Here is a 12,003-nt window from a genome sequence, read left to right as displayed (position 1 = left end):
CGCTGGGGTCTGGAGCCGGCCCTGTTTGGGGGGGCTGGAGTTCACTTCATTTCCTGTCTCCAGTGGCTTAAAAAAACCATCCAACTCCCATAGAAAGTAGCTGGAGACCCAGAGATCAGTCTCCAAGGATTTTCAGCAAGGATTGTACAGGGTCAGCCTCCCCACATTCAAGTCCCAAAAGGAACTAAAGAAATAATTTAATTAAATAACATTATAAAATCTTATGATAAACAAATACAGATCTAATGTTTACAGCATGACTTGGCTATTTTATAATCCACAGACATTACTTTCACAGCAAAGAGTCCTAAGAGTCCTTTATAGACTAAGAGAAGTTTTGGATGCATGCATCCGACCAAGTGGGTATTCACCCACGAAAGCTCATGCTCCAAAACTTCTGTTAGTATATAAGGTGCCACAGAACTCTTTGCTGCTTTTACAGATCCAAACTAACATGGCTACCCCTCTGATACATTACTTTCACAGTTATACATGCTCACCTCAGTCTCAGTTAGAGTCTTTGATCACCAAATCTATACAGTCTGCTGAGTCTAAAACAACATCTTCTCTCCACTTGCTTATAGGAATCTTCAGCTGGAATCCATGCAGACTCTTCCTCTGCTGAAATCACTGCTAGCCAGTCAGCTAACTCATTAACCAATCACTCAGTTAAGTGTATAGATTTAAAGAAAACCCTGTTTCAAGAAAATACAAAACTTTCCCCATTATTACATTTAAAGAAAAGTTGGTGAATCAGACTACTTGAGACAATTTAACTAGAACAGTTTGGCTAAAATCAAAACAATATTCAAAGCATACAATTAAAATACAAGTTATTTTCCCCTTCCAGTTTCCCCTTGCTATAATTAGCATTGTCCATGCTTCCCTATTAGAGGGTTAACAATATCACTAACCTGCTGCAAAATGCTTCAGAGTCTGACCCCAACAGGCACCAAAACTACCACACCCAATTCCAGAAGCTTCTGGATGTGGAGTGCTAAATCTGTCTAGCAACAATGGCCCAGACACAACTCACTCCTACCTCCCCCAAATGGGTCTCTTAAAGAGATATTTCCCTATTAGGCATGTGGGTTACACATAATCACAAAGGGGTCCCAAAGATCAAATTACTTTTCCTGTGAAAACTGCCTACATTATAGTTCAATGTCACAATAGAGACTCGCTGTAAAATGCCTTGTGTTTCCCTAACTGCTGCAGAAGATAAAATGTCCCATCAATTTAAGTGGCCCTACTGTAACTTTTGGCCCTCTAAGGTTTAAGAATAAATACTAAAGTCCTTGTATTTAAAGAATTTATAATCTTGCAAAGTTCTTAGAGGAATTTACAGATAGCTATTTCAGAAGTACCACACTGGATCAACTTGCTCCTTTGGAAAGAGTGAAAAAGAAATGCATGACATAAGTAATGGCAAAAACTAATACAATGTTGCATAAAATGAATTCCAAATGCTTTCTGATGCTAAGGATGGATATATTGATGCAGTTTATATATTTTTAAAAGGAATAAAATATTTCAAATAATATTCATGATTTATAATGTGTGTGACTCTTATTTTATCAGTGGATTTTTTTGTTATATTTTGAACATTTTGCCCTGGCGTGTGTGTGTGTTGAGACTTTTTGCTAACCAAAACCTTGCAGAAACAGCAATGCTATTATATTTAATTATTCCTAGTTTTCAGACCTCTGTGTGTGTTTGTGTAGATCTAAATTTCTCTCTCTCTAAATCACCTATCCCCCTTTTCATGCGTGATGGCTCATTTATAAACCAGGAAGTTATATTCCTGTTTTATATACTAACTCAATGTCTGACGTGTCTATCTTAAAGGTTTTCATGGTGACTGATTTCTGAATGTTTACCTTTCTTTTTTCAAGTAATAAACACCCATAATCATCTTTTTAGTAATATCTCTACTATCTGTATCAGAAAGCTAATATTCTAGAGGTCCAGTGAAAGTTTAGGAAGCACAAGAAGTGAAAGATTGGTCCCCAGATGTGTTGCTTTAGGAAGCAGAAGCCTCTTCCCTGCCAGCATCCTGCTCTGTGCGTAGGACCAGATCAGAGTCCTTGGGATGAGGGAGAGTCTATACTTTGTCTTAGCTTATATCGCCTCAGCAAAATTAGATTTAGTTACCTTTTTCCTATTTAAAACAGAGTGGGTGACTCGTATATAAACTGGGTCATATGATGTCTTGTAAACAGAAGGTTGAGAAACAATTTCTTGAGACTTTAACAGATTGGTCCTTGAACATTGCTTCTGGAACACACAAGAGCAGCAGCAATGTAGACAGGGGCGGCTCTAGGAATTGTGCGGCCCAAGCAGGGCGGCACGCCGCGGGGGGCGCTCTGGAGGTCGCCGGTCCCGCGGCTCCTGTGGACCTCCTGCAGACGTGCCTACGGATGCTCCACCGAATCCGCGGGACCAGCGGACCCTCCGCAGGCACGCCTGTGGGAGGTCCACCGGAGCTGCCTGCCGCCCTCCCGCGGCACGCCGCCCCAAGCGCGCGCTTGGCGCGCTGGGGTCTGGAGCCAGCCCTGAATGTAGACCTAAGTAACACAAAGGCATCAGCTTGATATGTAACGATAGCTGGGTAGTTAGTAAAAACAACCAGTATAGAATAGTTTCAGCATCCTCAGCACAGATAGCATCCGAAGAAGTGAGCTGTAGCTCACGAAAGCTCATGCTTAAATAAATTTGTTAGTCTTTAAGGTGCCACAAGTACTCCTGTTTTTTTTGCGGATACAGACTAACACGGCTGCTACTCTGAAACAGATAGCACTGTGACTCTATATTTTAGAAATGGGGAGAAAAATCTAGTCAGCAACTGAGGACGGAAATCAAAATCCTGAGATGCCGCCTGGAAGCTACTTACACATGCTGTAGAAGAGATATATGGCACATATATTTCTAACAAAAAGAGAAGCAGAAAGTCAAGATACTGGGTGCTTAATGCTATTTGCAAATAAAATCTGGAAGAACTGTGTATCTGTACCATAGCATATGGATTCATATGTGAGTTTAGAAATCAAACATAGCATAAGAAAGCATTCTCAGGTGGCTGCAAATATTCTGTTCATGGTCAACTAACGGAAATTATTTAGACCCTATATGCAATGATAGGCAATAATGATATATGTTAGCACATTATCTGTTCCTCTTTCTCTAAATATCTCCCTCTCCCCCTTTTCTCCCACAAATGTGTTTAAATACAAGTGTGTATGTGTGTATGGGGAGGGGAACCACAACAAAATATAGTTCTATTAAACCCAATGTTATCCCACACAGGAGGATAATCAACTCAAAAGTTGCACTTTTAAAATTTTTTATTGTACCTACTGTTTAACATCTAAGGCAAGAGAAAAAATAGACATTTTAACTTCTTTTTGCATTTGGCAGCACTTTGTGCATAATCAGCTTCACAATTTCCACTGTTGAGTCAGTTTCTGTTGTTTGGGCGTAACTTTAATACAGCAATAAGGAAGAGAAAAATATCTATTTTTAAAAAATAGGAAAATGTAGTTCTAGAATCACAGAAAATAGGGTTCTGGGGCAAATGTGGTAGCCAAAGGTAATTTTTTTTTAAATACTGGGTGGATTTCAGGTTGACGGCATCCCTTTTTTAAACTCTTCTATTTTTGCTATTTAATTGCTTTCATGTTTGGCCTTATTCTAACTGAAAACTTTTAAAATATGTCTCAGGATGCAGAATAGAAAACTGCGACTCTTGCTTTAGCAGAGACTTTTGCACCAAATGCAAAGCTGGCTTTTACTTACACAGAGGCCGTTGTTTTGGAGAATGCCCGGATGGATTTGCATCCTTAGATGAAACTATGGAATGTGTGGGTAAGTGTCTTTGCACAACTCTATCATAGCAGTTATTTTAATATCTGTATCTTTATGAAATGCCTGCTCGATTTATTCTGCACTTCTGATTCTAAAATGTCTTATAAATTGGGATTTAAATTTATAATAGTCTTGTGTTGACATTTTGAATTCTCTAGATATTAAAGTGGACAAGTTCAAGTAATTACATCGCACAATATTTTTTCTTGCTAACATTGGTGTATATATACTAGATGAAACTACTAATGTAATCCAGCTGTCTTTTTTTAATCTCAATAAATTAGTCACTGTTCTCAGAAAAACATCACTCTCTCTAACATTGTGACTTTCTCTAGATTTTTAAACAGCACAATATTGGGGTGCTCTGCCCTACCCCTACACCAGAGTTTGGTCAATTTTGTTACATCACCATCATCAGGGTCTTATACCTTGGCTTTTTAAAAACCTCATCCTCCTGAAAACTTATAAACCAGGCCTTTAAAATAAATATAATATAATATAATTAATTAATTATGGGGTTGGTGCACTCCTAAGTCTACCCATGCAATATCCATTGCCCAGCCACAGGACTGGCTGAGTTCATACTGAGCAGGGAATTTTAACTCTGAATTCATTCAGCTTTTTCTGAAGCCCTCTTTCTTTCCCATGTCACATGTGTAGAGTGCAGGATGGGAGCAGAGAGGGGATTTGTCTTTCCAGCTCCTGGTCCTTGCTGGGTGGCCTTAGTAGTGCTGCTAATCCCAGTGTGTTCTCTCTGCCTCTCCCCTGTATCCTCAAGATGTCAAAGGGAAAAATAGGAGCACATGAAACCTGGCAGGGGGTTACTCCTTGCGAGGCCCGACAGCCAAGAGGAAATGTGTGTGTATGTGGAAGCACATGTACACAGGCCACCTGGGCTAGGATTAAAGGACAGATATAGGAAAACTGAATTCACCTCAGCACCTCCCAATGTCTGAATTGCTCCCATCTGCAAGAGTACAGTGAGTACTAATTGCAGATTCTGTAAAGCTACTGAACTGAATTACTACCATTGCTTTGGATTTACTTCAGAAAAGAAGTGACTCCCAATTTAAAACTTATAAAGTTTAAAGTTTATAAAACTGAGCCAGCATTGCTGACTCCTGAGTGAGTCTCATGATATTTGATATTTTTGTTAAAGCTCCAGCTCGTAAAGTGAGGCGCTGTCTCCTGATAGTCATGCCTAATGGTCACAGCAGAGGTTGACGCCAGATGTCAGGGCGGGCCCGGCCTGAGGGTAGCGCTGCAACCGAGATGCAAGGACAGGCTGGGGTCAGAACCGAGATCATAGTCTGTAGACAAGCCAGAAGTAGTACTGTAGCCAGAGTCCAGCTGCAGGCCGGAGGTTGAAGCTGGATGGTTAGAAACCAAATCAGTACTATACCTGGAGCCCAGATACAGGCCAAAAGTCACAGCTGGGTGGTCAGAGTCCCATGGGGTCAGGAGGTGGAGGCAAGGCCTGGAGCAAGGTCAGAGCAGGGCCAGGACAAGACTGGAACAGGGCTTGGGCCAGGCTGGGGCAGGAGCAGGCTGAGAGAATCTGATACATTGGGAGATAGCAAGAGGGTTCCTGGACAGGTAATGCTGTTGTACAGACCGATCTACAGCTCTGGCAGGACTGGGAAAATATCAGAGCCTGGGGGGTCATCTGACCCAGGCTCCACTCAGGGATAGGTTGCTGCCACATGCTTGATGGCTGAGTCACTGCAGGCTCTGGGAGGGGTAAGACAGTAAAGCTGGGTTGTTGCTGTATGCCGGCATGCTCACTACAGTTCTGTTGGAGGGGAACCCATTGAGGCTCTGGGGATAGGCGGGTGTGCAGCATAAGAGGGAGGAGGCACCAGACCCAGGCATCAATTAATGACAAGGGACAGCAAAAGAAAAAAACAGGGATGGGAGTGAAGGTCACAGGCAGGGCCGGCTCCAGGCACCAGCGCAGCAAGCTGGTGCTTGGGGCAACCCATGGAAGAGGGCATCACGTCCGAGTCTTCGGCGGCAATTCGGTGGCGGGTCCCTCAGCCTGTCTCAAAGGGGAGGACCCGCCACTGAATTGCTGCTGAAGAATGAAGCGGTGCGGTAGAGCAGCCGCCGAACTGCTGCCGATAGCGGGTTTTTTTTTTCCATGATCGCCGCTTGGGGTGGCAAAAAAGCTGGAGCCGGCCCTGGTCACAGGGATAAAATCTGGGATCCAAAGGGAGACACCAAGCAGAGAACCTCAGACAGCACTCACTGCTTCTCCAGGGAGCCAGTGGACACAGCCCAGAGGAACTTTGTCTGGAGATGTGACTTGAAAAGGGATCAGAAATAGACTTCCAGTCGCAAAGTCCCACCTCCCCCCAATCCAGCTTCCTCCTCCTGGTATGGGAGAGGGCCACCTTGGCCAGCACCAGGAAGAGTTTGATGAATTCATAGGATCACAGACAGGGTGTGTATAGAACAAGACGTGTGGGGAAAAGTGCAGCCAGAACTTAGGAAGGTTTTGGAGGAGCTGGACGAAGAGCTTCTCCAGTCTGATGCACCCTATATAAATGTGCACCAGGGTCTCCCTCTCACTGCAGAAGGGTCAGGTGTCAGGGGAGGAGGTGGTGAACTGTTCCAGGTACACATTTGCTCACAGCCACCAACTAATATCCCCAGTGGGCCAGGGGATCAGAGTGGAATATTTACCCTCCTGGGGTGGTAGGAGTTCCCTCCAATTGGTGTCAGGGTGGAACGTGAGGGCAAGGAAATGCAGGGTGTGGAGCACTAGTGCATACTGATGTTTCCTGAGGGCGATTCAGAGGCAGACTGGCTGCATGTTGTTCAGGTGGTATGTTGGGGGTGGCTGGGGAGGCGTGCAGGGCAGGGGCCTGATGGTGAGTTCCGGAGGGCCAGGGGTGAGGTGCAGGTGGGGAGTATCCTCCTACAGGACTTGAGGAAAGTGTGATAGGTGGGCAGTAAGGCTGCACATACCTCCTGGAGCACACGATGGGGAACACGAGGGTGGTGAGTCCCATGCACTGGCTGAGCACTAGGGAGTCCACCCAGTCCCTTCAGTCATAGTCCAGGAGCTCTTTGATCCTGGTTGCACTAGCCAGGACCAACCTCTGGTGCACCGAGGGGGACTCCACCACCTGCACACCAAGCAGGATGTTGTGTAGCAGGGGGTCTGCAAGAAGGTCTTCCTCCTCAGTGGCTGCCTCAAACCTGGTCATTGATATGTTGGAGAGGCAGCTAAGTGAGCAGCCCCGGTTTGGTTGTGGATTTGCCTCACACCTGGAATCATGTCTTGTGAGACTCTGTTTTTATTTGAAAAACTGAACCTTTATGACTGAGGAAAACATGAACCTAAAGGCTCAAAAAACATGAACACATGAAGAGAACCCAGCATTATTAATTATTAAGTTATTTTTTTTCATGATTTTTAAGTTAGTCTCATGATGGGGTCGGGCAGGAAGGCTGACTCATTCTTTATGAATGGTTGGCATTGACAATGCTACTATACCTATGCTTTTGTGGATTAACCATATAGTTTTGTGTTTTATTTCTTCTGTCCTTTTCCAACTCCTTATCTTGATTCTTTAATTCATTTATTCATTCTGCTAATAACACTATGTGAACTACACTCTCAGAATATGCCCACCAAGCAAAGTTTCAAAAGACCATTCTTTTTGGTACAAACACTACTTTGTACACTGCTTGAGTAGAAGACACAGATTGTAACTTCTGGATGAACGTTTTTAGTTTCAAAGGATAAACAGCCTAAAAATACAAGTTAGAATCTTCTGGATAAAATAGTGTCAAATATAAAACAGGCACCAGTTGATGAGAGAATTGTTACAAAGCCATGAAAATAATGAAAGCCATGAAGAGGGAATTGTTACAAAGAGTCTGTGGTTGGCTAGTTGTTGTTTATGTCAGTTTTTAGGACAATTCACGTTTCTGACACAATTGCCTTGTAAAAACTGCAAACTAAGATCATAATCTGAAATATCACCAAACAATAAATTTTACAAGCAATAACTTCTAATTTAATACTCTTGCTAATTAGAGTTGCCATGTATTGTGAAAGAAAGAGACACAGATACAGACAAAGCCCACTAATTTATGACCTGTTTTGCTTTATCAGAAGGCTGTGAAGTGGGTCCCTGGAGTGAATGGGGAACTTGCAGCAGAAATAACAAAACCTGTGGATTTAAATGGGGTTTGGAAACAAGAACAAGGCAAATTGTGAAAAAGCCGGCAAAGGACACAATACCTTGCCCAACCATTGCAGAGTCCAGAAGATGTAAAATGGCTGTGAGGCACTGTCCAGGAGGTAAGAACACTCCCCGCAAAACAATTTTATGAGCCTTTTCTAATTTAAGTCCCATTTATAACTGGGAAAACAGAGCTATATAGTCCAAGCAAGAGAGAAAATCCTGCCCTTACTCTATCTCGTGCAGTTATGCATGGGCAAAAAGGCAGTAGAACCACACTACTGCACACAGTGCCAGTCCACTGGGGGGTAGGGGTGTGTGTGTGATCCATAGTGGCACTTTTGCTTCTCCCACCACACAGGGCCGGTGCAAGGAAGTTTCGCGCCCTAGGCAAAACTTCCACCTTGCGCCCCCCCCCGTGGCAACCCCACCCCCGGGTAGCCGGGCAGCACCTCCCCCCAGCTCACCTCTGCTCTGCGTCCTCCCCGAGCATGCCGCCCCCGCTCTAATTCTCCTCCCCTCCCAGGCTTGCGGCGCCAAACAGCTGATTGGCGCTGCAAGCCTGGGAGGCAGGGGAAGTGTAGCAGTGACTGCACGCTCGGGGAGGAACCGCTGTTAAAAAAAAATTGGGGGCACCGCTTTTTGGCGTCCCCAAATCTTGGCGCCCTAGGTAACCGCCTAGTTCGTCTTAATGGTAGCACTGGCCCTGCCCCCACACTCCTACCTATCTCATCCTAATGGTTTAAAATTTCTCTCTCTTGATGCAGCGTCTTCATTTATTGTATGTACAACACATACAATATGTTTATGCACCAGGTAAAAATGTTCAGCTCTTTAAACCACATTAAACAAAACTACTAGCTATGCTATGTCTTTTTTTAAAAAGACAGGGCATACTGAACAAGTCAAGCATTATTGCTTAGATTTAGCTAATTTTATCTTTTACCACCTTCATTTATGGCTTATTGTTAACCTATTCTGTTAGTAAACCATGAAACTCATTATGTTGCATCTATGGCTGACAACAGTGCTTTATGTGATCCAAATTTTGAATAGCTGGAAATATATATACTACTTGCAAGTCTACTTTGCTTGTAAATCTAAGCGCTATTTTTATACAAAGTTAAAACATGGGAATTTTAATCCATTGTTTACAGGGAGGAAATGTGAAGCAAATCATTTTTACTTTCAATATAATAAATCAGTAATATCTGATGAATAACGAATGCATATTGTTGTCATATCAGTACAGTATTTTATACCAATATGCCTGTTTATCAGGTGGTTAAATACTTGTCACCCTACAGTGTTCATTCCAAACCACTAATGTTTTGTTTACACAATAGCAGCAGAACACTTTCTCCTTTGGAAAATAATTTGATACCATTTTGTCAGCAATTTAAATGTAGCCCAAACAAGAAGCAATGATAAAGACTCCTGATACTGCTTTAAAATTAGTTGTACTATAATTTAACATACATCCAGTATTAATCTTTTTTATTATTTATGTGTTTATCTACAATTTGTAAAGCCCTGCTTTTGTTTCAGAGTTGGACTTTCCATTTTCCATGACTTTTTCAAGAGTAATTAGCCGACACATTAAGAAAGGGAAAAACTTCGGATGAATATCAGAAAAAAAACAACATTCTGGGAGTAAGATCTGTTATGGTGTGGAAGAATTGCCCAAGGGGAGTGATGAAAGCCCTGCCTCCTGAGACATTTAAACTAAACAGGGGGAAAAAACTACTAGGAAATGCACTGGGGGAGCAGTCCTGCATTGGTGTATATTTGGGCGGGGGTGGGGAGGGAGGGAAAGAGGAGGCAGGCAGGAAAGGCAGAATCAGAGGTTGAATTGGGCTGATTCATGGTAGGTCAGTGAGCTGGTATTTTTTCCTGGAGGCTGCCATCTTGTGCCCCAGAGTCTATTCTTGCTAAGTCTTTAGTGCTCCTCAATAACTTTCAGAATGCAAACAACATGTAAACCAATGTAATCATGTTTGCTTGTATTTCCAGACGGCCTGAACTAATAGATGAGATCTGTAAACTGGCCTGTTTATTTCAGTAATGTGCTAATTCTGAGGTCCAAAAGTGATAACGATGAGAGCTGATTTCTTAACTATTTTTCTGCTGGTACAAAATAAAGGAAGGGGATGATCACATTATGAAGATCTATACACTGTACTTTGAGTTACTTCTTGTTTTGAGGCCTTCTTTTGGTGTTTCTGGTGGATGGAGGTTAGTTTATAGGTTGGAGTTTGGGAGAATACTAGATATTTTTTCTCCAGTTCAGACTCTAGATAGGACAGATACAACCATATAGGTTTCCACCCCAACCACTTCCCCCATGTGATTTGAGACCCAGGGGTGAAGTTGTGTATGCAAACAGGAATTCATGCATGTAATGTCCAGTTATGCAAGGGTGCTGGAACAATTTGTATAGTGGGGGTGCTGGGAAGCATTGAACAAAACTGTAAATCCTGTATATGATGAAAAACACTTCAAGCCAAGGGGTGCAGCAGGACTCCCAGCACCCCCTAGTTCCATCCCCTATGCAGTTATGTTGAGAGTTCCCTGAAAATGGATTTTTAAAGGTGCATTTTCAGTCAAATTCCTGATAATTTGGTCCATAGAATCTGCTATTGACCCACAGTATTCATATGGGTGCATTAGTGCAGAAGCAACCCTGTTTCAGAAATGTTTAATATCTGGGTCTATAACTCTTGTCTGTCTGAGTTTTAAAAGAATGGGAGAAACCTTGTCTAGGCATCCAGCCCATGGATTTGATCCTTCGTCTCCTCTGTGTGACAGGAATCCTGAGGCAGGAGCTGACCCAGTACCCTGTCACTTAAATCTCCACCAATAAAGATTAATTGGACCTAAATAGAGGATCAATTAACACCTGCAGCCACAGTTGAAGGGCTAATTAGAGGGAGAAGCAGCCCCAGCAGCTGGGAGCAGATAAATAGAGAGGAAGGAAGCCCTGAAAGGGGTAGAGACACTGAAGGAAGGTAGGGCTGGCTGCTGCCGCCATCTTTTTCCCAGAAGCAAGAGGGGGAGCTGGCTGGGATGTGTAAATATGTAGAGAGTACTACAAGTAATGGCTTGCTAGAACAATATAATAAAGCACAATGGTGATGGAAGTGGCCTGGAGTGAGTGTGGTCTGTATCTAAGGCAAGAAAGATTCACAGAGGACCCCCACATGGCACTATTTAATTGTAAGGCAGCTATGGCAAGCCTTCTCATATTGAGTCAAGAAATTCATGGGTCATGCCCAAGTTAAATTCTTTGACAACATATTGAAGATTTTATTCACTAGTCAGTGGTTCTAAACCTTTCCAGATTAGTGTACCCTTGAAGCCTGTGCCCCACCATGCAGGGCTGAAACATGTAACTTAGCTTTGTGGGGCCTCCTGTGGTGTGGTTGCCACCCCCTAATGCCAGATCTGCACTTGTGACCTCCCCGCCCGGTTGAGAAATATTGATCTGGATGAGTTGACGTACCTCTTGGAAGACTTCTGTGTGCCCCCCTGGGCTACACATACCCTTGGTTGAGAACCCCTGCACGAGATAACCAAGAAATATACTGTAGACAAATGCAAGAGTTCCATTCAGTGTGGAAGGCCTGCAGTATTGACTGTGGTTGTGAAACCTACTATTTCCAAGCAGCTTATAGCTACTCAATATAGCTGCTATCTCTTGGCCTCCCACTTCATGGAGATTCCTGCTTGCCTTCCCAGAGTCTCAGGACTCATCCTGAAGGTTTTCTTTCCCTGAATGGTTTTGTACAGAGTGCTTATGATAAGTGAATCCTGGTGTGTGATCCTATAGAACTCTGGACAGCATTGAAAGGTACCCTCTTTCTCAAGAGACAGTGGATGGAAGGATGTGGCCTTTTCTCTGTCCAATATGAGTTCAGCTCCAAAGTTGAATCTGACTCTTTGT

The 12,003-nt window shown here is 43.2% G+C and overlaps 1 protein-coding gene and 1 long non-coding RNA gene across 4 annotated transcripts in view; one reads left to right on the top strand and one right to left on the bottom strand.

Moving 5' to 3' along the window:
• The window catches only part of LOC120396744, a 34,589-nt gene extending 33,638 nt beyond the window's left edge, over nucleotides 1–951 (bottom strand). Inside the window, exons 1-2 of the long non-coding RNA XR_005593337.1 lie at nucleotides 915–951; nucleotides 501–695 (exon numbers count right to left, since the gene is read on the bottom strand). This is a non-coding gene — a long non-coding RNA (uncharacterized LOC120396744). The remainder of the gene's footprint in view (nucleotides 1–500; nucleotides 696–914) is intronic.
• RSPO2 (R-spondin 2) overlaps nucleotides 1–12,003 on the top strand; it is a 155,591-nt gene that overhangs the window by 81,375 nt on the left and 62,213 nt on the right. Inside the window, exons 4-6 of one of the 3 annotated variants that reach the window (XM_039521784.1) lie at nucleotides 3,721–3,864; nucleotides 7,991–8,179; nucleotides 9,609–9,837. In XM_039521784.1, coding sequence (XP_039377718.1) covers nucleotides 3,721–3,864; nucleotides 7,991–8,179; nucleotides 9,609–9,685 — 410 coding nt within the window. In that variant the 3' untranslated portion in view covers nucleotides 9,686–9,837. Of the gene's footprint in view, nucleotides 1–3,720; nucleotides 3,865–7,990; nucleotides 8,180–9,591; nucleotides 9,838–12,003 lie in introns of those variants that run through there. The other 2 variants (XM_039521786.1, XM_039521783.1) reach the window with 2 other exon arrangements.

Source organism: Mauremys reevesii, linkage group 2, assembly GCF_016161935.1.
Source record: "Mauremys reevesii isolate NIE-2019 linkage group 2, ASM1616193v1, whole genome shotgun sequence".
NCBI lineage: Eukaryota > Metazoa > Chordata > Testudines > Geoemydidae > Mauremys > Mauremys reevesii.
This window is presented reverse-complemented; position numbering and strand designations above follow the sequence as displayed.